The sequence below is a fragment of the Dromaius novaehollandiae genome, chromosome 6 (genome assembly GCF_036370855.1).
Source record: "Dromaius novaehollandiae isolate bDroNov1 chromosome 6, bDroNov1.hap1, whole genome shotgun sequence".
NCBI classification, from domain to species: Eukaryota; Metazoa; Chordata; class Aves; order Casuariiformes; family Dromaiidae; genus Dromaius; species Dromaius novaehollandiae.
The window spans coordinates 48,922,543-48,950,203 of record NC_088103.1 but is presented as its reverse complement, the minus strand read 5'-3'; the positions used below and the strand labels follow the sequence as shown (position 1 = coordinate 48,950,203).

Genomic DNA, 27,661 nt, shown 5'->3' with positions numbered 1-27,661 from the left:
ACTTCCAGGCTGAACCAAGGCATCTTTAGCATAATGAAAGGAAGGTTGAGAGGGAAAATGGTGCCTTCTTGGACATAGATCGGGATAAACATTAAAACAACGGCGCAAGAGCAAATAGATAAATTGGACACGGACACATTAGGGCAGGAGGGGTGATGGAGAGCTTCTAGTTGTGCAGAGAAGTTGCCTTGGAATCACCCCGTCCCTGAGAAATGAGGGCTCGGGAATCCGTTCGTGTTGGGCGGTTTGCTGAAGAGTTGGAAGAGTTGACCCAAACCCTAGGTGCCTTGGGAAGTGAAGCTCCTAAAACCTCGCTCCTTGAAGTTATTGGGATGTGGAATTTAAAGGATTTTCCTGATGTGACTACAGCATCCTTACCCGAGCGCCGGGAGGAGAGACGCCAGCAAGAGCGGGGCAGGGCGAGGGGACGAGTTTAATTGGGGTAGCTGCATCCCCAAAGGAGACGTTGCTCCGATAGCGGTAGGTTAAAAAACAAGACAGCATCTTGAATTATGTTTGCCTAATTAAAAAGCTGTAAACATTGAAGCCAGCATATGCTCGTGGTGGGAATGTTTGCAGTTTTTCACAGGTGCTGTGTAATTAAGAGAGAGAAAAAACGCCTGACTTGGTTTGGTAGCTCCCGCGCGGTTCGGCGGGAGCCGGGCGGCTCGCTCACTGCCCCGTGCCCGCAGGTACTCCTTCCAGGACGAGGAGGACATGTTCATGGTGGTGGACTTGCTGCTGGGCGGTGACCTGCGCTACCACCTGCAGCAGAACGTGCAGTTTACGGAAGAAGCCGTGAAGCTCTATATCTGCGAAATGGCTCTGGCGCTGGACTACCTGCGGAGTCAGCACATCATTCACAGGTAACGCCCAGCCTCTTCCTCCGAGCTCCCGAAAACGAGCGCGCGTAGCTAGACAAGCGCGGAGAAGCACGTGGACCCGTAGCCCGAGGGAGCCGGGGCAGCTCCGGAGCTGGTGGAAGCTGCCTTTGCCCCAGGTGGATCACGGCGTCTCTATTAGCCCGAACTATAATGACTTATCTCACATTAGGATGTTTTTGTTTTATATCTTTCTATTTTTGATAGACAAAAAGTTGCTTTTTGTTGTTGTTGTTGAGTTGCATCTTTAATGTGACTGAGACTTCGTCTTACTACAACCTCGTTTCGTTTTCCAGAGACGTAAAACCAGACAACATTCTCCTTGATGAGCAAGGTAGGAACTATCTGTCTAGCGTTTTCTACCTCCTTCATACAAGGTACTGATTTTTTAGTGTCCCACATACTGTGTGTCTTTTTATCTGGAAAAAGGGTGTAAAAGGCACCACTCCTTTTATTTGTTTGGTCTTTGGTTGGTCGTATGTATGCCTTGAACTGCAAAGGGAAGTGCACGACCCCCCCTCCTCAATAACCCCTCTGACTGTTCACCCCCAGTCTACTTCTCCTCTCACTAGTAGCCCCAGTGCCTCTTATTTTGCAGAGCTTGTCCGTGCAAGAAATACAGCACTTTACAGAGTGAAAAAACATTGAGTTTTGAAGTGAGTGGTCTGAGCATATGCTTTTATTTAGCAGGAAAAAAGATAGTTTTGATGTCTTCTTGATCTAGACTCTTCTGAGTCGAGATCTGGATTGAGCCAGGCAGAGTAAGTTCAAAAACCTTCACTAAGAGCATCTTGGTAGTGGCTCTCGGAGGTCTCCACAGGAGAAATCCCATGTGAGGTCCTATATTGACCTCTATCCCAGAGCAGAACTTGCGAAACGAGGACACAATCTCTCAGGACAGCAGGCTCCAAACCAAGTTTTATCATACAGGCTCATCAAAACCAAAGCTTCCACTTGCATGGAAGCTTGTTAGAAAACAGCGCAGGGTATAATGCCCAAACATAAATGAGAAAGAGAAGATTTTGAGTAATAGGACAAAACGTTTTGTGATTTACACACCGTTTTCAGAGCAGCCTGATAGACAGACAGAAGAAAATAGCCTCAAGAATGGCGACTGGGTAGGTTTTCTGTATTTCAGGTTGGTTTGAAAATAATGACCCACAAGCCAGTTTTGAGACTAGTTGTTTACCTACCAACGCGCATATTTGATTTTGTTCTTTATCGCTCATCTCAGATTATATAAGGTATTTGAAGTAATCATTATTTTGATGTGGTTGCAATATAAGGAATCTTTGAAGACTCATCTGAGCAATATAGGGGAGAACATTGCACCATAGCTGGTCTCTTTTATAGAGCATTCTTGTTTGTGTTGGAAGCGTGGTCTGAATTAAAGGATTAAAGAACAGTGGTGTTCCCCACAGTGAAAATCCTCTTGTATTAGATTGGACTGTAGGGAGGTCTGATTTTCTCTCTGTGCAGAATCTCTTTCAAGGACCTCACAGAGAGTGTCTTTGATCTGGAGAAGACACTTGAACGCAGACTGGCTAAGTGATAAGTCCTAATCAACTGCTCGACAACTTGTTCATGTGTACCTGTGTCTTTGGCTCTTTTGAGGTCAGATAGCGTGATTTTTCGTGTGTATAGTTCACAGCCATCAGACAGCGTCTTTGCAGAAGGAGCGGACAGGCAGGGATGTCGTGGTGGAACCGCGGCACCTTGCACTACGTAATCCCATAGCAGCCCGTCCGTATTTAACCCGTCCTCGGTGTGTGGGGAAGGAGCGTGGTCCTGACTCAGAGAGCTGTTTTTCCCCAAGCGTAGGAAGCTGTTGCATGCATTGCCGGGGTGTTCATCAGTGGGGAATAATAAATGCTACCAGTGGGATCAGCCAGTCCTCCCATCACACTCGGACGCGGCTGCCAGCAGTGCGGTGCCTTCCTTTGCAGCCCAACGCGCCGGCGGTTGCTCTGGCTCCCCCTAAGCCAGGTCTAGACGGTGGTTAGGAAATCATGGAAAACCAGGCTGGCACGTTGCCGAAGTCACGTCGTATGTTTTCAAGCAGCCTCAGCGCTGTCTGGGTGTTCCTGACCTCCAGTTGTCTTGCAGAGTTTCTGGAAGACCCGTTGATAGACGGTCGCTTCCCTAAGCAAGTTACCCGTGTGTTCGACTATTTCTGTTGCTAGACACTTGTTCTGACGTCTTACAGAAATCTCTGTTGCTTCAGCTTATGCGCGTTGTTCCTGATCCCATATAGTTTGTGTGTGAGGCAAACAGTGTCTTCAACAGCAATATTATAGTAAAAGACTTGGAGATGTCCGATCTGTGCAAAAAAATATCCTATCACTTGAGTGTTTGTCTAATTTGCCTTTATTTGGCTGTCCAAGACTGGGCTGCAGATCTAGGAGGAGTAGGTGTTTTCCAGAGCTTGGTAACGAGGTTTTTTTTTCATGCTTCCCCCCCCTTTTTCCTAGAATTTTCACTTTCTGTCCCGATGACAGAGAATGTAGAAACAGAGAAAGTGTTCCAGCACTTTTCAGACAATCTTAATGATTTCTAGATGCAGTTTTAGGGTTTGGAAAATATCGTTCTGGTTCCGTTTGGAGTAGCAGGTCCAAATCTGCTGTGTTATGCACAGAGTGTCAATACGGTTTTACTCTGGAGATTTGGAGGTAGTTGTGGTGGAATGGCTTTCATCCAAACGCAATTCCAGATATTTTTTTTTTAAATCAATGCTACCATGGCGTTATCTTAGTATAGCATTTCCCTATTGTCTTCTTTGCTAAATATAGGTTCTGGATATATCAATATGACCAAACGCTGGAGCTGGTGTAGGTTACTAGTTCCCAAGGTAGGCTTATTAGTAATGTTTAAGCTGGGCAAGCTTAAACTGTTACAATTCTTTTTCTCACTGCCTTATGCGTCCCTGTATTTTTGTGCTGCACCTTGGGTCAGTGTTGTCATATACCTCGTGTTCACTCATACGGACTAAAGTTGAACTTAAGTTTTCCAAATGGTTAAAAATTGGATGTTTAAACTTGGACTTGTTTTTGTCTCAGGTTTGAAGCTCCGAATCCCATAAGACTCGACAAGTCTTTTTTTCTTTCTTTTTTTTTCTTTTTTAATCTTTTCTCATAGTCATCCTTGAATTTTAGTCCGTCAAAACAGTGCTCCATGCGGGGGTTGGAGATATTTTAGAAAGTGGGGAGTAGGCACTGCAGTCCTAAAGGAAGCCTGTTGATTTTCTGAATGTCCGTGTGATTTAGACGCATTCTGACAGCTGATGTGTTTATGCCATGGAAACCTTGGAAGAATCATTGTGAATCTCAGCTCAGATAACTTGGAACAAAATGTAGAGTATCCAAGTAGGGTGAAAAAAGCTGGATATTTTAAATGGCCACTATTCAAAATGCAAAGCTCCAAGTTCGATTTGAAAATGAAGAAACAAAGCTAGCTACCGTTTAAACGTTTTCCATCTGACAGGCCTGAGATCTGGCGAAAATTTTAGGGTCTGTTAGGGCTATTTAGTGGGATCTCGGTTCTGAGCTGCCTGCACCTGTGCTACTCTGTCTGATAGCAAATGCTTTTGAAAAATGTTGTATTCTAACTCTGCATTGCAACTGTTTGTTCTGCTATTAATTCCTTCTTGAAATCTGTCTTTATTTAAGGTCATGCACATTTAACAGATTTTAATATTGCAACAATAATTAGGGATGGTGAAAGAGCAACTGCATTGGCTGGAACCAAGCCATACATGGGTAAGAAATCACAGCTGCTCGTTACGTTTCTGCTTTACGTTCAGAGAACGCTGCCTGCGTGCCAGCTTACGATCCCTGTCTGTCACGAGGAACGGGATTAATGTCACACGTTAATGCATGCACCAAGTCATTCAGCAGAACCGAATTATTCTAAAAATGAAACTCTCGAAGTGAATGAATTGCTCTCCGAAGATCACTCGTGATCGTGTCGTGTTTGCCTGCCTTCCTCTCCCTGTCTCCTCGCTGGCCGTGTTGAACTGGGGCTTGGTCCTTCCCCGGGCAGCTGCCGGGTTTCTCCTGCCCTTCAGGCAGGGTGAGGGCTCCCGAGGCGCTCCGGTATAATGATATATAATGAAATAATGATAACATTCACACAGTGACTTAGGCGATTGAAAGAGGAAGAAACAGCAGTCTGTGAATAAATCACTGTATTTTTGTTCTTTCCGTTTAGCCCCAGAGATTTTCCATTCGTTTATGAACGGAGGGACGGGTTACTCCTTTGAGGTCGATTGGTGGTCCTTGGGAATTATGGCCTACGAACTTCTTCGAGGATGGGTGAGGTGTCTTGTGCTGGCCGATTTTCTACAACCGTCCTTTCTTAGTGAACTTCGGAGAGAAAACTAAATCTCTTTTCCTATTTCTGTGTTTTCCCAGAGGCCGTATGATATCCACTCCAATAACCCGGTAGAGTCCTTAGTTCAGCTCTTCAGTACTGTGAGCGTCCAGTACTCGTCTGCGTGGTCGAAGGAAATGGTCGCTCTGCTAAGAAAGGTAAATAGCCTTTTGGGCATGGCTTAAATTGTGCCTAAGCCACAGTGCTTGCAGGACTAATGAGACACTTTTCATGGTATTAATAATAAATACAGAAACATTGAAATAGGACTTATTCTTTACGCCTTCATTCAGCCTTAAGCACAAATTAGTCTGTGCAACTTGTGTTTTGCTCGATGGCTTATCTCTGTCATAAAATGCACTATGTTTGGTAGCAATCAAAGAAAAAGGCTGATTTGGGTGTAACAGTCAAATTCTTACGTAGCCTAGAATTGTGTCCAGTTAACATCTAAGCGTATGATCTCCACAACTTTAAAAGGCAACAGTGATAACTGAAATAGCAGTGTGAGGTATGTCAGTGTCTGCTGACCCTGCTGCCTTAACTGCCTCCTCTTCGCTTCTGCAAGACTGAAGAACCTGATTCAGGTGTATTTAGTTATTAGAAATGTCTGTGAGATATATATGTTTGTGTGTATTTTTATATGTATATTTATGTGATATATATGTATGCCTATATGGGGCAGTCTGTTGCTTTAATTTTATTGTTACAGGTAGAAAGTTCTTGACTTGCTGTAGGAGCAGGTTAGCTTTTGCTTGCTTGAAAACTCGGGAAAGTAGCTGATCAATATGCTATAAAAAGCTATGCATGGTGCTGACAGCAAATAAGTGACTACAGTATAAGTTAATGTCGGGTGGACAATTCACATCATTAGGTTTCATGTTAATGAGCAGCAGCGTTGTTGGTTATTACTGCGATGAGAAGTATTCAGCGAGATGGCGATGCCCTCTGCAGGGTTGAGCGGGGAATACGGGCTGCTGGAAGGACCGTCTGGAAATCAAGTGTCAGTCAGAGACACATCCGTAACCACCCGAGGCTGGGAAGACCCTTCCTGGTCTCCAGAATCACGGGGATTTCTCCTTCTGGGGTGCCACGGTGCAGTCTTCCCTGCTGAGGATTGCCCAATTGTATGTACATGTGTATGTATGTTTATAATACACCTTTAAAGGTGAAGATAACTTTATGCAGGGAAAAAAATACCTTAAAAGTTCGTCCAGACAGTAGTTGCTAATAGAGATAATTTTACCTGGAGCTGAACATATCTCAAGAGCGCTTTACAGGGGGTCGTACGGAGGTTTTGGGGACTGGATAGTGGCAATTTTTGCTGTCTTTGTGTAGCGTGTTTAGACTCTGTAATGCACCAGAAGGGGATGAGACCTGTTTTTACGTAGCACAAACTGGAAAAGCATCAAAAGGGGAGCGATGCTGTTACTCGTGAAAGACTGCTGCATGCCACAGCCGACAGTGGGTCTGTTGCCCAGCAAAGCAAAAAGCGCGAAGGAACATTTCTTACTCCCAACAGATTATCAAGTAATTAGTATTGCCATGGTGAGGCGTTGATATCAGGGTGGTTTTGCTTCACTGCGCTGCTGTCAGGAGTATTGCGTTTTGATTTCTGTGAGCAGGATGCCACCACACATTGGCTTGCTTTAGCTCACAGACTTCCACAGGTTGGATTTTCATTAGACTCTGAATACGTTCACCAAACTGGGGCAGTGGATGCACGTTGCGTTCTTCTAGGATGGTCACCGTGGGCGTTGGAGAAATACTGAAGGCTGATTTGATTTTCTGCAGAAAGGCTATAACCATCCGTAATTACCCTGCTTAGGACTAAACTGTCGTTTTTTTAAGGGAAAGAGGCCGTCCTAGGTGGGCGTTCTGTAGGGCTGTTGCTCTGCGTCGCCCATCAGCCCAAAGATGCTACTCATTAAATTTGCAAATGCCCAGAAGGGAGCTGGGGAGGCTGGATTAAAATTCTAGGTGTTCTTGAAAAACTGCAAGAAACAGTCTTGCAGAAACGGCGGGATGCAGCTCCATACCCACAAGTTCAAGACTTTATAGCCAGCCGCACAAACGTGGGACGGGGAGCGACCGGTGGGAGAGCGGCACTTCTGGAAGCAGCGCCAGGGCCGCGGTGGCTCACGAGCCAGCAGCATCGTGCGCTGGGAGCAAGGAAAACGCAGGAGGGGTCTGTAAACATGCTGCAAAATTGATATCAATCAAGCTTCAGTTTTTCACAGTTGCATGCTAATCGCACAATTTTCTGGAAGCCGTGTGTGAATTCCTTCTTAGAGATACCTAAAACAGTCCTAAAAGCAGTAGTTAAAATCAGTGGCAGCCGTGCTTTGAACATATAACGTGGTGCACAGTGCCGAAATCTTTGAAAGATCAGGTCTGCCGTCCAGTCGGTGTCTCAGTTGAGCAGCCAAGCTGAGAGATCAGTCTGAGTTATTTTTCTGTGTGTGCTGAACGGAGTAACATCCTCCCATTTCACAGCAGTGTTTTGAAAACAGGACTTGTGAAGCTTGATACTGAAATGATGAGCCTCTGAGGAAAGTAATGGTTTTACAAAAGAGCAGGGTCCACAGCGAGGCAACACTACAATATGCAATGTCTGCCCCCGTGTTTATCCTTGAATGAGGAGGGGCCGAAGGACAGACCGACCGTGTGTGGCTACGCCGTGGAAGACTGTGCATCCCAAGTAGGCGCAGGAGGAGGCGAAGTGATGCTCGTCGGAGTTCGCACCGTCCCCAATTTCCAAGCGTTGGGCTCGTCAACCTTCAGGACATTTCCTCATTCTTTTTATGGGGTGCTTACGTGTTTCCCACGAGTGCATCTCTGCTGTATTGCTGAACGATGTGAGTGTGTTTAACAGTGGGAATGATCCTCTGTTCGCTTTCTCGCTCAAGCCTTGCGGGATCGCTTGTCGTTTCAGCTGCTGACGGTGAACCCCGAGCATCGTTTCTCCTGCCTCGCTGACGTCCAAGCTTCGGCTTACTTATCAGGCGTGATCTGGAGCGATGTCTGCGAGAAGAAGGTGGAGCCGGGCTTTGTCCCGAATGTGAGTAAAGGAGCGCCTCGGTTTGCTGCGTAAGATTAACTTACCTTCAGCAGCGGCTTCCCGACTTGGGAGTAATTTCTGAATGTGTTGTTGAAAGAGAGAATCTCTTACATGGCCAAAATCCACCCGTGATGTCTTTGTTCCCCAACAGAAAGGCCGCCTGCACTGCGACCCTACCTTTGAGCTGGAGGAGATGATCCTGGAGTCAAGACCCCTGCATAAAAAGAAGAAGAGGCTTGCGAAGAACAAGTCGAGGGATAACAGCAAAGACAGTTCCCAATCCGTAAGTGCGTTCTGCAGAAACACCCAGTGCAAGGAAGAGCGGAGGTGCTGAGCTTGGGGGTGGGTGGTTGCTGTGGCGATGACTTCCCGTGCAGATTTGTTTTAATGAAAACATTTGCCAAATGGGATCATCCTGACAACCAAATGTTCGTCTTACATAAGTTTGGTAAATCTCTTTCACACTAAGCTATGCTTTGTGACATGAAAGGAGAGAAAGAGAGATCCAGGCACACACTGGTCAAGAGAAAAGCTTGAATAAATACATAAATAGCCCAAACGGTGACGATGTTCCTGGGAGGACTAGCCCGTTTCTCTGGTAGCTGGGGATGGGGTTGTGTCGTAGTACCTTCTCCAAGCGCTGGATGATGGCCACGCAGAAACATCCCATCAGTCAGTCCTCATTTTGGGGGAGTTGAGTCCTTTTTTTTTTTATTTCCTTTTTTTTTTTCCTGTCACCTTAGTTTCACATCTGTATAAGCCTGTTCAGTTCTGTAGGACTCTCAGATTAGTTTGAGATGGACTCTGAATTCTCTGTGTGTTGACTGAGGAAATTAATATTTGGGCTTGAAGGGAGTGAAGACGCAGGTACTTTCTGGAGAGAACCCGTTATTTGGGAAATGGGGCTGGAGGTAGGATGCATTTGTCTTTGCTGTGGAAATCTGGCGCTTTTATGTCACGAGGAGGACGGATGCAGTAATCTCAGTTTTGCAGAACACACACGTCCCTGGAATAAAACCGTCTCGTTATGAGGCAGGGCAGGTATTTACTCTTGGAGAAAACTCGGTATTTCGTGAGGGGTATTTGCAGACAAAACTGATGTTCAGGGTAGGCCTACGGGAGGGAATATTTGCTATGCCTAAACACCCGCTTCGGTACTCCCTGCCTCGCTTAGCTATGCAAGCCCCAAAATAAGGGAACGAGATTTTCCCCCCTCCAGTGAGAATGAGACTGTGCCTTAGCTGGGAAGCAGCAGGAATTATCTGCTAGGCTTTGCTGGCTTGCTGTCTGCCGCGATGAGCGGCGATGGATCACTTCTGTCTTCGGCGGTAGCTAATGCTGCAATCGATGAGACTTACTGTAAAAGGCTGGAGCCTGAATCGGGAAGCCGGGGAAAAAGTCAGAATAAGCAAACTTGAACATAACTCTCAGGGGTTTTGCTGCCAAGATGGTTAAAGGCACTTTGTATGCCAAGACGTACAGCATGATTTCCAGCACGACTAGGTATTTTTTAGCCATCCATTTTGTGCAGTTCTCGGGGCTTTTGAGGGGTGGACGTGTTGCCCTGCACCCGAGAGGGGCAGGAGTCCGGGGTCGGACAGGGTGGCTGGTGCAGAAGGAGCTCCACGGAGGTGCAGAAGGAGCTCCTCGGGTGGAGAAGGAGCTCCACGGAGGTGCAGAAGGAGCTCCTCGGGTGGAGAAGGAGCTCCGCGGAGGTGGAGAAGGAGCTCCTTGGATGGAGAAGGAGCTCCTTGGGTGGAGAAGGAGCTCCGCGGGTGGAGAAGGAGCTCCTTGGGTGCAGAAGGAGCTCCTTGGGTGCAGAAGGAGGTGGAGAAGGAGCTCCGCGGGTGGAGAAGGAGCTCCTTGGGTGCAGAAGGAGGTGCAGAAGGAGCTCCGCGGGTGGAGAAGGAGCTCCTTGGGTGCAGAAGGAGGTGCAGAAGGGGCTCCACGGAGGTGCAGAAGGGGCTCCTTGGGTGGAGAAGGAGCTCCTTGGGTGGAGAAGGAGCTCCACGGAGGTGCAGAAGGAGCTCCACGGAGGTGCAGAAGGGGCTCCTTGGGTGGAGAAGGGGCTCCACAGAGGTGCAGAAGGAGCTGTGGAAAGCGTACGAGCGTGGGCGACTGCGTATAGGCGATGTCTGCATCGAGGAGGGGCACGGCACTAAGGCAAGAGCAGCTGTTTGGCAGGTCGGGAGGAAAGCGGTGAGAAAATCTGCATGTACAGGAGTGCGGGAGCGGGGAACCTCTGCCAGCTGTGCAGGCACGGTGCAGGCACGGTGTCTGACTTTGTGAGGTCTCCACGTGTAGGTGGATGTGATACAGAAAATAAAAGAAAGGGAAAAGTCGGAAGACACAAACTGCTTGCACGTCGGCGTTTTCTCGCGAGGGCTGGCACGCGAAGAGCCGCAGAGCAGCGGTCAGTCCCACCCACGGGACAGGCTGGCAGGTTTGTGCATTATCCCTTCAAGAATTTAAGTGTGCAGGCTTGCAGATAGTGCTTATGCAAACAGACTCTACAGCTAAATATGTTGTTTGTGTGAGATGGAAAGCTGTGCACGCCGCAAATGAAACAAACCACCAATAAACGACGTGAGAGCAATCAAGCTGTGCTATTTTCCTCGTCTGTTTAGGCTGAAGTCGCTGGTGGCTGAGCACAGTCTGCGCATGCAGATTTAAGCGCTGGGATGCTGCAGGGAAGCAACGACATGCAAATAGGACTTCACTTCTTATGCACATTTTTTTTTTTCCTCAACAGGAAAATGACTATCTGCAAGAATGCCTTGAAGCTATCCAGCAAGATTTCGTCATTTTTAACAGAGAGAAGTGAGTGTGGGGGGTATTTTGGGACAGAAAGATTCTTTTTCCCGACTACACTAAGAAGCCGAGTGCTGCTGCTGGGCTCACCAGGGGCTTAATTTTGGATGCCTGGTCTCGGCTGGGCGAGCTGGGTGCACCCAGGTGCTGCAGCTGTGTAAAAGGGAATCCTTACGGAAAAGGATTATTAACTACTGCACTTAAACAAAATGTGCTACACTTGTGGGAAACTTGCGGGATTTAAAATACTTGTGGAGGGCTTCAGTACATTTTGGGGAGTTTCACTCACGTTTCAGCCCTTGTAATGATCTTTTTACGTACCGTGTGGGGGTTTTACCCGTCTGGAAACACGCATCGCATTTACCTAGGTCTAGCCGTGTTTTGCTTTGGGGAAGCTGTGCAATGCGTCGTTCCTCTGTTCCGCGCAGGTTAAAGAAGAGCCAGGAGCAGACGAGCGAGTCCGTGTCTCCTCCCGAAACCACGGACGAAGCCGAGACGGAGGCCGAGTCCGAGAACTCCAATCTGAACATGTGCAGCTCCGTCTGCTCCTCCGCGGGCAGCAGCTAGGGCTGCGGCGAGGACGCGGGCCGGCGCATCTCGCGGGGACTCGCTTTCCCGGGATGCGCCGAGTCGCGCGGCGGTACCCGAGCACGCCTGGAGGACTGACACCCCCGTCTTGCGAAGCTGTAGCAAACAGATAGTTCTTAAAGAACTGCGCTCGTGGGCTTAATGGGCCGCCAGTTGTGCACACTGGGTTCCTGCCGGGAGTAAAGATACTTGCTATGCAACTCGTGGGAGGACGTAGACCCATTCCTTTCCTTGTCCTTTTTTAGCGTCAGGTTGCTGGCCTGGACGTGGTTTTCATACAATGACATGAGCACGGAGCTGCAGGCGTGGGGAGAGGCTGAGCGGGTGGCTCTGGTCTGGTCGCGCGGCGTCGGGACCCCCCCGCCCCGACCTCCTCGCTGGTGACGGCTCAGAGCTGCTTTCCCAGCTCAGAGCAGAGCGACGCTTCCTCGCCCGCTCCCGGGGCCCCCCTGGGCTGGGAAATGCCTAACGGTGTAACCAACGTGTAAAATGCATTCGAAATACTTGCTTTCTTCACACGGTTTCCATGACTCGCAAGGAGCTGTGCAAACGGATGGGATTGCTCTGTTTCTTTGCTCAGGTTAGGAGGACGCGAGTTATCACATATTCAGACTTTCCGAAAGCAAAGCGGGTGGCCTTAAAATGCTGCTCAGTTCGGAGGAGAGGGGAACCTTATTTCACCCTTCGATTTACTTTATTTTAAATGCAAAGTGAAAGCACTGTGTATAGTTTACCAACACCTGTTTTAACTTCTTAATAAGACAGGAGATCTCTTTTGAACTTTGTCCCAGCTGTGAATATTGCCTTTCTTACTGCTTCAACGAGCCTCTACAATATTGGTTGCTTAACCTGCTGTATAGTGGCTTTCGGTTCCGATTGCTAAAAACGAGCCCCTGGTTCTGTTATACCATACAGCTGCTGTGACGCTCATAGGTTTGATTATAACTGTATTCGCTTCGAAACTATCCAAATCCGTTTGCTACCAGACGTTAAGGAGGTTGCTGGGTTTGTGTCCTTACTCTATATTCGTAAGGCGAAAATGGGTAGGAAATGTTTTTAACAGATGCTCCCTCTTTCAGGGCAAATCTTGCTGTGTTTTCAGTTCCCATTAGTGAGGCAAAAAGGCATAACCAGTATAAAACCATTTTATACGGGAAAACATACAGCGCATCTATTTTCCACAGTTTTATGTGGAAGTTAGTAAGTGGCTGAAATTGTGCAGAACCCCGTTTTCACTGAAATCCGCAAAAGCAGCGTTCAGGTGGCGGCCCGGAAAGAGCTGCTGAAACGCCCCACATATTCCCCGGGGACGCGTGATTTGGAAAACGGGTCCTGCCTCGCATAAATCTATTCCTAACTCTTAATCAGCGAGAACAAATGGCACGTCGTAACGCTGAGGATCGCTGTGGTGTGCATTAGGGACACCGCGAGTGCAATATAATTTAAGTACGCGTTTTCACCCATAAGTAATGCATGCAGATAGACTTCCCTGATACCCACGGGGGGGGGTAGGCTTTATTGGTGCCTATTTGTGCATAGTCCCTGGAGGAGAAATCACAAGAAAAGAGTGACTAAAAGGGAAAATTGTAAGACATAGGTACATTTGCTTCATTGCTAAAAGGCCGTGATGGGTCGTGATGTGTGGGGCCCTTCCAGCCCTGCCGTAGGGCCTCCCTGCGTGGCCGGGTTGCCCCTTGGCCACACTGGTAGCTTCGGCTTCTGCTAAAAACACATAAGTCTGCACCGTTCCTCGACTATCCCCTGGCTTTAGAGCCGGATTCAGCTCCAGGTACAAGCAAAACTCGTGGTGAAGTCTTGAAATCCTACTGCTGCAAAACCCCGTAACGCAGAGCTGGAAGCGTGTCGGTAGCTGGCTCCGGTTGACACCTCCGCGAGGACCACAATACGGTATTTTTCTGCGTATAAATAGTTAAATATGTGTATTTTTTGTATGACGGGTTTATACAGGGTGCTGCGTGACCTGCCGTGAAACGTCTCTGCCGTCCCGTCTGTGGGTTACCCTCCTTGGGTCCCTTCCCAGGAGGTGTTTTCTTATCTCCGTTGTATTACACAGTTTTGGAAACTTGTATATTTTTAAATGTTCCCATTGAATTCTGCAGACTTCACTGGGGATTTTGCCTAGAAAAGAAATGCCAGATCGGGCCCTAATGTTTCTTTTGATGCCAATTCTCTATTAGTTTATACCTTGCCAAAAAAGAGAGTAAAAGTAGTCAAATAATAGCAAAGACACCTATAACGTGAACTTGCCATTGGACCGTGCTGAAATCCTGATGCCTTGGTGGGCTATTTTAAAAAATTATTTCGGTGGAAATCAGACATGTAAAGTATATCTTTGTACTTTATGTTAATACATTTCTGTAGTTTTTATTGCATGAGAAAATACTACCATGTCCCAGGAGGAGATTTAAGTTATGACAGCAGATTTGTGTTTTTGCAGATACCGCGAGAAGCCATTGCATATGTGGAGTAATAAATGTGTATTTTTAACATTGCCAAACGTTTGTAGTCGTTTCTGGGTTATTGATCTCTGGGAAGAAAACCAAAACACTGAATCTTGTAAGAAGTTTGCGCCGTAATTACATTTCTTGTTTACCCACGGCAGACCGCGGTTGCTTAGCATCCAAGTTAGGGCAGTTGGTGCAGCAGCCAGAACACAGCACGAGGCTGCTGTGCTGGGCTCGATGCTGGGCTCGATGCTGTGCCGTGCAGTGCAATGCTGTGCCGTGCGTATACTGCATTTTGCTGACAGCAGCTCTGTGGACATTATCACCAACAGCATTTTGTAGCCGTTTAATGTGCAGGTTGGTATGGCGAATAGCTTTCATGTCTGTTTTAGCTCGTGCAGCCCGGACACGTCAGAAGCCGTGCTGCGACCCGAGGGCTTTCGGCTCGCGGCAGCGGTACCCTGCATCGCCCTGACCGCCGCTGGGAGAGGAGCAGCCACGCCGCGACGTCCACGTCCGATCCCGTCGCAGGGATGCCCGGGGGTTCCCGGGCGTCGCGCTGGGTCTCCCGGCCTTCCAGCGTTTTACTGGGCCGCTCTGAATTTTAGAGATCCAGAAAAAAGGCCCCGGGGAACTTCAGGAGGTGTCGGGTGTTCCTCTTTCATCTCGCTTGAATACTTGCAATTATTTATGACTGTTTGGGGCATAATGTTGTAGCTTGCTTTATTTCACTATAGGAAGCATCTACAAAGGCTCTTCCTGACATAAAAAAATAAAGTAACGAGGCATACAAATACGTCAGCCTTACTTGGGCTTTCTGCATAATGTCCTTTGCGGGACAGAAAAATGGAAAAAAAACCCAAATTTTTAAAAATAAAAATTAATAATGAGTTTAGTAATGAGTTACCGATTATTATTAATTAATAAAGGAGTCTAGAAACAAAATTCATGAATCGTTTTTACAAACCATCATGCATAAAAAAAAACCAACCAAACAAGGAAAACACAAAACCGGATTAAGATTCATCGACCACCTCTACGTTTTCCAGCAAACTTTATTGAAAGCCATGGAGAAGGACCAGGAGGGAGTCGCTGGGTCAGAGGTCCATGCACAGGTCTGTGGTGGCACCTACGTCTGCCTTTGCTGTACACAGCTTTAAGTGTAACAAACCGGTTGTAATAACCGTTACAAAAGAGGGTGTAAGAAAAAGGGGCTGTCGTAAAAAGAGGCTGCAATGACGTTTATAGTAGGGGTTACGCGGCAGCAGGGCTCAGCCCACGCCAACGCCTACGTCTGGGCGGTCACATGCAGACACCGACGACGTCCCAGCAGCTACTGGGGTGGGAAAGGGCGGGTGCCGGCGGGGAGCGCTACGTCTGGGGCAGTTTCAGCTATTTTGGCTAACGAGGAGGGTCGGGCGGCTCCGGGGGCCGCTACGACAGGGAGGTGATGTTGGAGCGCCCGCCCGGCGGGGCGATGATCTTCTGCGCCGTGCGCCGGGCCACGTGGTCGTCCGCCTGCGAGCCTGCGGAGAGCGGAGCAGAGCAGAGGCTGAGGCGCACGAGTTGCACAATACTTGGCAAAATGCTTTGCAAAATACTTGGCAAAATGTTTTGCAAAATACTGCTTGTTGCAAAACACTGCTATGTGCAATGCACGTTGCACATCGCCTTATTGCAGCGCGGCTTGGGACAACCTGGGTTGCCTCAACCTGCTTTTTTAATTGCTCTGGGCAACGTTACAAACGGCTGTCCCGTAACTTCATAATCTTCCGTTTCAGGACAGCCGCACGAGTGCCCAGCCGCAGCAGCTTACCGGAGAGGCTGAAGCCCGACTGGTGCAGGTTGCGCACGGCGGGCGCCTGGGCTTTGCCGGCGCCGGGGGCTGCTCTCGCGGCGGGCGCGGGGGCCACCGCCTTCGCCGCCACCGCCACGTCGTGGACCGGCCCGTCGTAGAGGCCTCGGGGCACGCCGTGGACTTCGGCCAGCTGGGGCAAAGCAAGGGGCAGGCGGTGAGCAGCCGCGTTTCGGGTGCCGCTGCGCGCGGCTCCTCGGCAGCAGGCTGGGACGCGACCAAGGGGTGAGAATGCCACTGCGCCTCTTGCAAACCCTCGTTGTATGCAAGAAATCCCAGACTTTCTGTGTTTGTTTCTCTGAAAACCCAGGCTAGCCTATGTTCTGACTGTTGCAAAATGCTGAAATCTTGGTTTGAGAAACGGTAACTAATAAAAGGTTGTGTTTTTTTTTTCTTTTTGCTTATTTACCGTCTGCTTCAGCAGTTTGCATCCCCTAATGAAATTAGTATTTAAATGCAATCACAATGATTAATTTATTGACCAAGTTTTACATTTTTACAAACTCAAGCAAAGATTACTTCTGTCGTAGGGCTTTTAAATAGATGTTTATGAATACAGTGATAGTCTTTAAGCATTAGGTATCTTCCACACATTCTAAGATCCATTTGTAAACTAAAACTAATCTACACACTACTTACGTTTTTCAAGTATAAATTATGCAAGACCAGTACTTTAAGCAGACAGCAGATCATGTTGGTCCTATGTGTTCTCCATCTTGGGAATATTCTGGAGGGAACTTGCAGAACAAGAACAGCTCTGCTATGATTTAAAGGATCAGATCAGAAGAGACTCTGGGCAGGATGGAGCCGGTGGCCAGGCAGGACCCGGCGCGGCTGCACAGACCTGCTCTGCCGGCCCGTACTCGGCCCCTCGCCGAAGATGCCATCAGGCCGGGCTCTCCCGCTCGTGCCCCCGTGGGCACCTGGACTGTCCTGGGGGCCACTGCCACCCGGAGCCACCCAGATCTCCATCCCCCAGCGTGGACCATCCCCTGGTGCCTCCCTGCCTTAGGCCACCTAAATGGGCTTTAGGGTCTGAAAGCCGTCGGGTAACCCCAAGAAGGCCAGAAGGGAGTTGCTCAGAAGAAAAGAAGTGCTGGCTTTCAAACTAAAAATTGCATGAGCTGCACATCTTCATCATGCAGACTACGCTCTGAAGAACATACTCGTTCCAGTATTTTTCAGCGCTCCTCCTGACCCTAGCTTTTTCCCGAAGCTCCTGTAAATTCGCGGATCAAGGGAAGGACGGGCAGATTGCCTGGCTGTTTGCAAAGTGCCAAATGTGCCTGCCCAGGGAAATCAACTTAAATCAGGGGCTGCCGGGGCTGGCACTCAATTCTCATTTACCTGGGAGACGAGCAACCTGCAGCCCCTCTGCATCAGAGTTTGTATTTAGCCAACTCCTTCCCTTCTGCTGGAAAACAGCACAGAGTTGCTGTTTTCACAGATAACCCGGCTGCAACCCGGCCACAACACGCGCTTACGGGTGATCTGGGGTTGGTGATTTTTGGTCTGTGCTGATCTGCAATGTGTGTGATGAAAACGTCTAAAATTCACAGGGAAAAGGGAAGGGGGGGGTGCGCCTGCATGGTGCGTGTGTGTGAACACGATGCGTCTGGCTTTTACTTTAGCGCTAATTAAGTGAGGATTTGCCTATTCAAAAGCAATAGGTGGTGGTGATTAAAGTGCCAGGCCGTACACCGAAGCAATGTGACAACATCACAAATTTCCAGGGCCTAAAAAGAAGCAAGACAGGCAATATCCTTGTTTCTGGGGGGCTCCGCTCGCCTCTTCGCTCGCAGCGCTCTGGGCGCCGAACGCAACGGCGGCTGCAGTAAAATAACGCGGAGAGACTGCAGAAAAATACAGGATGGTTGCAAATAAAAAGTTCGCCTTACCCTGTTTCTCGCCTTTATTCTTTTATAAACAAAATCCGGGAACGTCTTCCTAGGAATGAAGCGGCCGGAGCCCGGGGTGACGAAGAGGCTCCCGTCTTCCAGGACGACCCTGCCCTGGCTAATGACCACGCTGGGGGCCCCGTGGCATTCGAGGCCTTCGAATATGTTGTACTCCACGGTCTGGGGAGAAAGGGCCAGAATATTAAATACGTTCAAGAGTTAAGAAAGGAAGGTCACAGCTTATCCAGCTGCAGCCCCCGCACACGCGCGGTTTTGCACGTTGCTCCTCTTGCACAATTAGTTGTCCCTTCTTCACCCTGTATTTCTGAAATAGTAAAGTTCTCCTAATTGGATGAGCCAAAGCAAACTGGAATGGATCAGCTAAATACTCAAAACATACACTACATGCCCAAAAGACATGGCATTCCTGAAGCAAGCTAAATTTTTACTATAAGTGACCAATTTGTGATCTCAAAGCTCCCGGGAGCTTTGCTCAAATTCCCCACTGGGTCACAGAAGTTCTTGTATTTTTCTTCTGAGATACTGCAAGCCTTCTACCAAAAGGAAAATGAAAATGGGAATGACATAGGAAAGGCAAAATCATGCCTTTTTTTCCAAATCTTCCCTTTACTATCGCTAACAACCTTTTCCAAAAAACAAACGTTTCAAAAGCAACCTTTGCAGCGAAAAAAATGCTGTGTTTCCAAAGAGCAAAAGTGCATTTTCTGGACTGATGAAACAAATCTGTGTCCATTTTTAATACAAAGCAATTGAATATTTCAATCACAATAATGATTTTCTTCAATTAAAAATACATTTTTCAGAAAAAGTTTCTACCCTAATTTAAATCAGCGCTCACATTACTGATACTACCTTGAAAGCACCCCTAACTTTCAACCACAGCTTTATGTCTGAGGGTCCTGTTGGAAACCAGTTTGGGGATGTCATTGACCTGGAAAACCATGGCTAATGTACCATTAAAAGAAGCATGTGAATCGCTCTATAAAGAGGTGTTTTCCTAGCCCGCAGCGAGCACATCAAACCACCCTGCAGTGAGTGCAACAGCCGGGTACCACCTCTGCTCTCCTGCCCCTCGGTTGCGGTCCTGCCCCTCCAGAAAGCTCCAGTTTTACAGGACCCAAAGGATGCTGTAATTGCCTCGGTTTTAAAGACTGAAACGCAAGGTCCTTCACCATTTTATCCTCGCTATTCATCTCCCGGTGCACGATCTAATCCCTCTCTGGTCTGGAGAAATGCACTGTTTCACTACCATCCTCGGACTGTAAAATCAGCTCAAAGAAGATAATTTGAAAACTGTTTTACCGAATTGTGGGTTTTGGCTGAGATGATCTTCGTCGCCTTGGGGTTCCACAAAACCAAGTCGGCGTCGGAGCCGACGGCAACCCGCCCCTTCCTGGGGTAGCAGTTGAAGATTTTGGCGGCGTTCGTGCTGGTCACCGCCACAAAGTCGTTCTCGTCCATCTTCCCTGAGACCTGCGAAACGGGAAGGGGGAAGAGGCTCGGTACGGGGAAGCACGAGGCTCTCCCCAGAACCGAGCCTGCCTTTTTGCAGCGATTGCCCCCGGTCGCTCTGTTCAGCCCATTGCTACTCGGGATCAGGCTGTCCCGTCGCGGCGGTTCTGCAGCACCGTGAAGTCCCGCGCCCAGCGCCGCGCTCGCAGCCACCGGTTCCCGTCGGCAGCGCGCAAAGCAGGCGGCGGTTTTTTCCCTATCCCCCATCTCAGCTTGCACCGTGACCTATTTACGGAGCTCGGTTATTCCAGAGTGGAAGTCGGCCTCCAAGACAAGACGTGCAAGATCAAACAGAATAATAACGCAATGCAAGGTACTACGCAGAGACAAGGCTGCAATTTCAGCAAAAAGCAAGATTTGGGGGAGCCGAACCTTATCCCTGTGGCCTAAATAACACAACAGAGATTTTTATTTCCCCAGCCCATGAAAGCTGAGGTCTAGGAAAAGCAGGACTTCTGTCAGCAGGCTCCAATTCCCCATGCAGGAGTAGGTATCCCCGTACTTCCACTGCAAAGCGGTTAAGGATATGGAAATAAAGCAAGCCAAAAGCAGGGGGGGTCTATGCAACATCAAGCTTTAAGGCTGTTAAAGACATAAGATGATGCTGAGAGTCTCTTGCCTGCATTAATGAGAAACTCGACACCACCTAACACGCACGCACGGCTCACGTGTACTCGCACACACACGCACGCACGTGAGCGAGGACCCAGGCGCATCTCGGCACCTACCACACACTTCTCCCAGATTATCGCCATGCGCTCTTCAACGCCGTTCGTGCCCTCCGGGATCAGGGCGAAGTTGTCTTTGCCCACCGCCTTCTGCGCGGTGGTGAAGGCGCAGTGTGCGCTGCCCGCGACCTGCAGGTCCCCGCTGAGGCCGAGGGACGCGTCGAAGGACACAAAGACGTTAACAGCGGCTTTAACGCGGACGCCAGCAAAAAAAGTCTCATTTTTTTGTTGCTTTTCATGGGTGAAATCACCCCTGCCTAGGAGACGAGGGGTGGTTCGTGGGCTTTGCGCTTGGTCTAGTTTACGGGACAGGTAACCTACCAGAGATACGTGCACCACCCAGCCATTAACATTATCTTAAAGCCAAGCTTGACCGACCCCTTCGACACCCGGGACGTCGCGCAGGAGCCTCTGGGCTTGCGCCAACCTACCAGGCCAAAAGGGAGGTGAGATGGTCGGGCGTCGTGGGGTCGGGGCTGATGGGCGGCGACGTGACGAAGGCGGCGGCCTTGGCCCAGTTCTTGCTCCAGTAGTGCGACCCGTCGGTGCCCAGGCTGGCGGTGATGGGCTCCCCGAACACGACTGCGCCTGAGGAGCAGCGGTAGTAACGAACGGAGCCGTGACGGCACGGTACGGCCTCCAACGCGCCTTGTCACCCACGACAGACAAACCCTACGCGTGGCCAAGAGAAGCCGGTTCCATCCGTCTTCAGTGGCCTCAGTATTTCAGCTCTCTGAATTTACACCAGTCACTCGGACTGGCTCAGATCACTGTTGCCAAAACAAGTTTCTCAATCCGTCTATTTTCTCCTTAGGCAAAACACACATTTACATCTAGAAACAGTTACGCGCTCAACTTGACACCAAAATGCTCAAAAGCGTTAGAGACTTTACATGCCATGCAGACTGCTTCGTAAACGCGACCGCTGTATTGCAGACCCACAGGACGGTCGAGGCCGGCAGGACCTCTGGAGATGCTCTGGTCCCAGCCCTGCCCAAGCAGGGCAGCTGGAGCAGGTTGTCCAGGACCGTGTCCAGTCGGCGTTGAGTATCTCCAAGGATGGAGACTGCACAGCCTCTCCGGGCAACCTGCTCCAGTGCTCAGTCACCCTCACAGTAAAAAAGCGGTTTTCCTACATTCAGAGGGAATTTCCTGCGTTTCAGCACGTCCCGACCACCTCTCGCCCTGTCGGGTTTCATCCTCGCTACATCCCCACCGGGTACTTGCGCGCACTGAAGCGATTCCCCTGCACCGCCCTCCGCCGGGCTGAGCAGCCCCAGCTCGCCCAGCCCCTGCTCGTACGGGGGATGCTCCGTCCCTTAACTGTCCTTGCGGCCCTAATATGTTATGTGACGGCTTTCTTGCAAAATCTGGTAGCTTTAAGCATTCGGTGCTTTCACAGCCGAAAGGAGCATCAGGTAAATCCGGTACAACCAGAGTCTCTCCAGTGGGACGACGCTGATTTGGGACCGATGTGGACCGCGACCTGTCTCCAAGCGTTGTATCCTACCTCGTTTCCCCGGAGGAATATTTCTAATTCCTCCCCCTCCGCATTTTGGAGTTTGTTGCACTTCCAGTTTTCATTTAGGTCACAACAAGCGACTGGAAGTGAAGCCTGAACTTCCCCTTTTCCCTGCTGGGTCTGCTGCCATGCAGGTATCAAAACTGCAAACAAAACTCCTCAGAACAACTTCTGAGGTCATTTCAGAGCGGCTGAGCTCTGCTCTACTCCGCCAACACCAGCCTCCACCACGGCTTTATCATCCTTCCGACGTGGGAGGACGCGGGCGTGCAAACCCGGCGCAGCGCGTTACCTTTTCTCTTTGCCTGAGCTAACACGTCCGCGGCACCTTTGCTCATTATTTTCGTGACATACAGGGGGCAATTGGCTTGTTTCGCTATGGTGACGGCCCGGTACACGGCCTCCGCTTCGACCTGGGGAAGCAAGAAGAGAAGCAGACAGCGCCTTGGGACGTCGCTTTCGGAGGCCAAGAGCCCTGCGCAGAGGCTGGTCTCCCGCGCCGAACGTTGCTGCTGGAAGCAGCCAAGGGTTACCTCCTCCGGACGGCTGAGCACGTGCCCTTCCGGCCCCGTAATCCCCAGCTCCAGCAGCCTCTTCTGCTCCTGAGCGGACGGAGGTGAAGGAAAGAAGCGTTAGTAACACGAACGGCCTGTCTGCGACGACGTGGGACACGAAACTCCTTGTTCAGACGCACCTGCAGGATGGCCGAAATCCACGAGCGCTACCCCGAAACGCCATTTATACCTACGATGCTCTGTAAAGCCCTCCAGCAACGCTGCAAGAGCGAAAATTGAGACCGGCCTTACGCTGGCACCTAGCACAGACTGCACTAGCGGTCTGACAACGTAGAGCTGCTCGACTTGGAAGACATTAAGCACGAAGGATGACACGGAGTATGCTCTTCCCGAGTCGCTAGCCGCTGCACCTGGGACACGCTCTGGAGCAGGCAGCTAAGGCGGAGCGGCTGCGTCAGCGGAAGAACTGCTCTGCCCTCGACGCCTCCAGGGGCTGCGAGATCTCGCACCTCCCACTCGCAAGTGCGGCCCTGCACGAGTCACGCTGTTTTCCCACCCTTCCTTCGGTCTGTCCATTTATCATGTAACGCCACAGCCCTGATCTCGCAGGCCGGGGAGGATTGTGCTCTGGGGGGGCTTTTGTTGCCGGTCCTTCCGCAGCCGCCTCGGAGTCCGTCCTCGGGCTCCGGCGTCCCCGTGCCGGCAGCCTGGAGAAACGCTCCCGGAGCCGCCGGGGAGCACGTTACGCCCCACAGCCGGCGAAGGAAGAGGCTCGCCACATAGGAGCCGGGGCGGGATTAGTGTCCTGTATCCTGTTTGTTCGCATAAACCCATTCAATAAACCTATTTGGAGGGCTGGGATTTACTTTCGTTTTAAACTCCTTACGCGCACAACACTGGCCAGTTAAGTGACCATGACCTAAAACGAATTGCGAGTCTAATTCTACTTCGTGTCATCTATTTCCAGTATATAGTTAACATTTTCCTTTCTCAAGGTAAAAAATAATGAACATGAGTAAAGCTTGCAACGCTAAATAAGTCCTCAGGTGCCACTTTTGGAGGTATTGTGGAGCTACACACAGCCACGCGTATTGTGTGCTATTTCAGAAGACCCAAACCGCTCTAATTCTCAAGATAACACACTCGGGAACTCTGAGAAAGATAAACAGTGTGATAAAACATCACTTAGGGCAGTTTGACAGCTTCGACCTACTGGATAATCCCTGCAGCGCTGCCGTGCTGGAGAGCGGGCGCACGCGGGCCATCGGCAGCTCGGGCCCCTGCGGGCTCGGCCTGCACCCGGGGTTTGCAGCCGGCCCTCTGCCCCCCGGCTCGGCCGTCCCACGGCGCAGCGGAGCAGCTCCCGGGCGCGCGGGGGGCCGGGCATGGGGCAGGCACCCAGGGCCGATGTGGTTGGGGTTGACTCAACCCCTCGCCAAGCGCACGCCGATGCTCTTCAGAGCACTGAGGTGGACCAACCTCTACCGAATTTGCAGCAGAAAACGACCGCGAAGGTGCGCTGGCTCCGCGCCACCGCCCAGCAGAGCCTAGAGCCCGTCTGCCAAAATCGGCGTCCTGCCTTCAGCCAAGATCCTCCGGCCACCCTTGACCGAGACGGACGTAAACACTGTACCTCGTCAATGATGTCCCCGTTCTCAGCATGCACTTGGGCGATGGCTCCTAAGTCTCGGATAACGCTGAATATTTCGTACATCTGCCAGGAGAGACGGGATCGCCCGGTAGCAGCCGAGTCGCGGCTCACGCGGAGCACGTGGGCGCGCGGCCCCGCGCCCGGCCGCCTTACCTGGGCGTCGGTGCACTGGAGTTTGTCCTTGTAGGCCATGAACACCAGGAAGGAGTTCACACCTAGAACCGGAAAATCACACGGGGTCGGGGGGAAATCCAACCCGGGGTTTTGCAAACAACCTGTATTCCACGGGGATGGACACGCGAGAAACACGTGGTTTAAGCTTTGCAGAGCCACCGCGTTACTGCAGCCGCCCCGCATTTTAATAGGGAATTCGCTGCAAATTGCTGTGCTAATTGAGGGATTAAGCCCTTGCTTGCAAGCCTCTCAATTACCCTGGAGTCGCGAGCTCTGTATCAGCCTGTCTGCAAGCAGACTAGCTCCAAACATAAAAACGAAGCATTAATGAAATGCATTAATTCACGGCACACAGACTCCTCGGGATGCACAGCAACCGCAGGCACCAGCGAAATCGCCATGAAAAGCCGATTTCCACGGCACAGGCCCGACGGTGAATATTTTTTACCTAACTACGCTGCAGTCGGTGGGGGAGGCGGACTCAGGGAGCCTGCTACTGTTGCCCTGAGCTTCCACAATAATTTCCTTTTATCGCTGGGCTTTAATTGCCCAAGGTGAGGGCAGCTGCGCCCCGCACTGCAAGGCAGGTTGGGGCATCGACCCATCGCAGATGCCCCTGGTGACAAAAGATGGGCAGGTCCCACCAGGACCGACGGGGAACGGTCCTGGGCGTTTGCCACATCCCCCATCGGATAAGGGGATTCCTGCGGAGGAGCAAACCTGCTAAAACAGCTTACTCTACCCCAGAGTGCATGGGCGCTTGGTTTCATTTTGCCTTATCTTCAAGGTTTTTGGTGGCGGGCGGCTGGCCGTACCCTTGTCCTTGACGAGGGCCTGCAGCTCCTCGGCGAGGCTCTCGTGCCAGCGCGGCAGGTCGAGGTGCAGCGCGTAGTCGCAGCAGGCCTGTCCGTCGGCGAGCTCCCGCCAGCGCTCGAAGGCGTCCCGCAGCGTGGCCCCCGCCGCCGGCAGCACGTGGTCGACTGCGGGAACAGGCGCGGCGTCACCCGCGGCGTCACCCGCGGCGTCACCCGCTCCGGCGCGCCGCGGCCCCTTACTGATCGTGGTGGTGCCCCCGGCCAGCGCCGCCGCGGTGCCCTGCAGGAAGCCGTCGGCCGGGGCCGGCCCCGCCGCGGGGGCCCCCAGGCGCGTGTGGGCGTCCAGCCCCCCCGGCACCACCAGCAGCCCGTGGGCGTCCACGGCCCGCGTCCCGCCGGGCACGAGCAGCTTCTCCCCGATCTGCCTGCAACGACAAGGAGAAAAGGAGGAGAGGAGCCTCGGCCACGCCAGACGACACCGCACCATGCACGGAAACGACATCACGAAACACGAACTTCTAACTCACTTTATCAAGCCGTCTTCCACAAAGATGTCTGCATAAAATGACTGATCGTCGTTGACAATTTTCCCTCCCTTGATTAGAAGCCGGTCACTCTAACGGGAAAAAAATGCTATTTTTTTCTCTTCAAGATTACCCTATTTAGATGCTACGTTACTCGCTAGGAGCTTTCATTAAGCCTAGGACGTGGTATTTTGCACTTTAACCATCAAAGTTGAGTAACATCCAAACTATATCGCAGCCCAAGTGTATTTTGCAAAAAAAACCCGTAACATTTTCACCGAGGAGGCACACGGGTCCCGCGGTGCCGAAGAGCGCTTTCCCGCGCAGCACGGCACCAGCCCGCAAGCGCAGAGGCCGCGCGGGACGCGGACGGCTCCGTCGCCACCGACCGCCCCGGTCTCGGAGCAGTTGCTGCTGACGGCTCTTGCGCCAAGCAGGGGCTATGGGGGTGGTTTTTGCTGAAGGTGCACGAGCCACCCCCGAGAGCAGCCCCCCCCCGAACCTTGGCCGATGCAGGGACCCGTCCGTGTCTCTGCGGTGTGAGACGCTCCGCAAGCCAACGCTGTGCGGCTCAGCCACGGAGGTGATGCCTCCACCCGCTCTGCTCTGGCCGCTTTTAGGTGCATCGTATCGACCTGCTAAATTATCGCTGTTCCCTAACGAGTTTTTCACGGTCCTGTGGGGGCAGGTAGAGCCCCAGGGACCCCCCTCCTCTCGGAGCAGGGGAGGTGCACGCGTGCCAGGCGACGCGGACCCCGGGACCGGGGAGACCTGGCTGCGGCCGCTCATGGCCCCGGGCCCCTTCCAGCCCCGTTACCGAGCCAGCGGCCCCCGAGCCCGGCACCGGCCTCCTGCCATGGAGGGTCGTCCGCGCCGCGGGACCGCGGCAGACAAAGCATCGCGCGCTGCAGACGCCGCACAAAGCCCGGCTCGGGGGCGGGGGGGGGGGGGGGGGGTGTCGCATCTCTTTACAAGTCAGTGGCCACTTTCCAGACCTGGTAGCCACTTCGCCCACCAAAACCCGCAAGTGTCCGCCGGTGAGGAGCATCCTCGAGATGTTGCTCGCGTTGAGCGCGACGCCCGGCCCGCAGCAGCCGGCGGGTCCCAACAAGGACCCCGGGGACCCCCGAGCCCGTCCGGGCGGGCAGCTCGGGCGCTTTCAGCCCCCCAAGAGCCCCCGGGTCGCCGGGCCCCACGCGCGACCCCGCGGAAAGCACCGCGCTTTGCAGGGAGCAGCACCGGGGCCGAGGGGCGCGTCGGGCGGCCGCGTTGCGGCCCTTTGTCTCTGCCCGCCCGGACCCCCCCGCCCCCCCGGGCCCCCCGGCCTCACCGTGCCGCCGCTCCCGCCCGCCAGCGCCATCGCCGCTCCGCGCCCGCGGCTCCCCCCGCTCCGTGTCCGCGCTGCGGGTGCGCGGCGGCTCCCCCGGCCCCGGCCGCGCTCCCGACGGCGCCGGCGCGCTGCAGCCCCGCGCCCCCCCCCCCCGCTTCCCCCGGCGGCAGCTCCGGGCAGCGGGGGCGGCTGCCGCGAGGTGCCGCCCGCGGGCCGGGACCCCCGTCCGCCCCGTCCTACCTGCCCGCAGCCCCCGCGCCGGTCCCCGGCGGCGGCGCCCGGGGAGCGGGGGGGCGGCGCGGCCGCGTCGGGGGCCGGGGCCGCGCTGGGAGCCGGGGCCGGGGCGGGAGCGGGAGCCGGGCTGGGATCCCGGTCGCCGCGGCTGCCGTCGGGGCGGCGGCGCAGCGAGGCCAGGTCCAGGGTTTTGCTGTCGAAGGCGTCGGCGACGCTGCAGAACATCCCGCCGCGCTTCTGCCGCGGCCGCGGGCTGCCGGCGCCCAGCGAAGCGAAGCAGGCGGGCAGCGCCCCCCCCCGCCGCGCCGCCATCGCGACCGCGACACCCGCGACCGCGACACCCGCGACCGCGACACGTCGGGGCACCTCGGGGCCGGGGCTCCCGGCGGCTCCCGGCTCCGGCCGCGCCGCTCCGCCCCGCTCCGCCCCCCCCCGCCGGCCGCGCCCCCCCCCGCGCTGGGCCGAGCGGCAGCGCGGTGCCCCGGGGGCTGCGGCGGGGTCTCCTCGCAGCCGGGTCCCCTCGCAGCCGGGTCCCCTCGCAGCCGGGACCGGCACCGCTCACCCGGGGGTTGTTCCAGAGGAGCAAAAACTCCCCGCTGACTCCGGTGGGTTTCAGACCGGTTTGGTCCCACGGGGCCCGAAACCATCAAGAAATGAGGGAATTTCATATTCAGGCCGACAGGAGGTGAACGCGTTCACAGGAATAGCTTT

General features: G+C 52.4%; 2 protein-coding genes across 7 annotated transcripts in view; one reads left to right on the top strand and one right to left on the bottom strand.

The window, feature by feature from the left end:
- The window catches only part of STK32C (serine/threonine kinase 32C), a 108,588-nt gene extending 94,364 nt beyond the window's left edge, over positions 1–14,224 (top strand). For all 4 annotated transcript variants that reach the window (XM_026115891.2, XM_026115892.2, XM_064514424.1 and 1 more), the window contains 9 exons: positions 693–866; positions 1,178–1,215; positions 4,547–4,636; positions 5,088–5,191; positions 5,291–5,407; positions 8,182–8,307; positions 8,459–8,590; positions 11,060–11,127; positions 11,547–14,224. In XM_026115891.2, coding sequence (XP_025971676.1) covers positions 693–866; positions 1,178–1,215; positions 4,547–4,636; positions 5,088–5,191; positions 5,291–5,407; positions 8,182–8,307; positions 8,459–8,590; positions 11,060–11,127; positions 11,547–11,685 — 988 coding nt within the window. In that variant the 3' untranslated portion in view covers positions 11,686–14,224. The remainder of the gene's footprint in view (positions 1–692; positions 867–1,177; positions 1,216–4,546; positions 4,637–5,087; positions 5,192–5,290; positions 5,408–8,181; positions 8,308–8,458; positions 8,591–11,059; positions 11,128–11,546) is intronic.
- Positions 14,225–15,208: 984 nt separating this feature from the next.
- DPYSL4 (dihydropyrimidinase like 4) lies at positions 15,209–27,277 on the bottom strand. Of its 3 annotated transcripts, none has more exons than XM_064514421.1 (14): positions 26,957–27,277; positions 25,390–25,478; positions 25,103–25,287; positions 24,863–25,027; positions 24,027–24,088; positions 23,856–23,936; positions 22,241–22,309; positions 22,000–22,120; positions 20,617–20,773; positions 20,186–20,327; positions 19,248–19,418; positions 17,925–18,104; positions 15,988–16,159; positions 15,209–15,697 (listed from the first exon to the last, which is right to left on the bottom strand). In XM_064514421.1, exons 1-14 carry the CDS (start codon positions 27,260–27,262, stop codon positions 15,606–15,608), a joined length of 1,992 nt encoding a protein of 663 aa, XP_064370491.1. In that variant the 5' UTR covers positions 27,263–27,277; the 3' UTR covers positions 15,209–15,605. The 3 variants fall into 3 exon arrangements, with proteins under 3 accessions (XP_064370491.1, XP_064370493.1, XP_064370492.1); XM_064514423.1 differs by lacking the exon at positions 26,957–27,277 and adding an exon at positions 26,717–26,808; XM_064514422.1 differs by lacking the exon at positions 15,988–16,159.
- Positions 27,278–27,661: the final 384 nt, after the last annotated feature.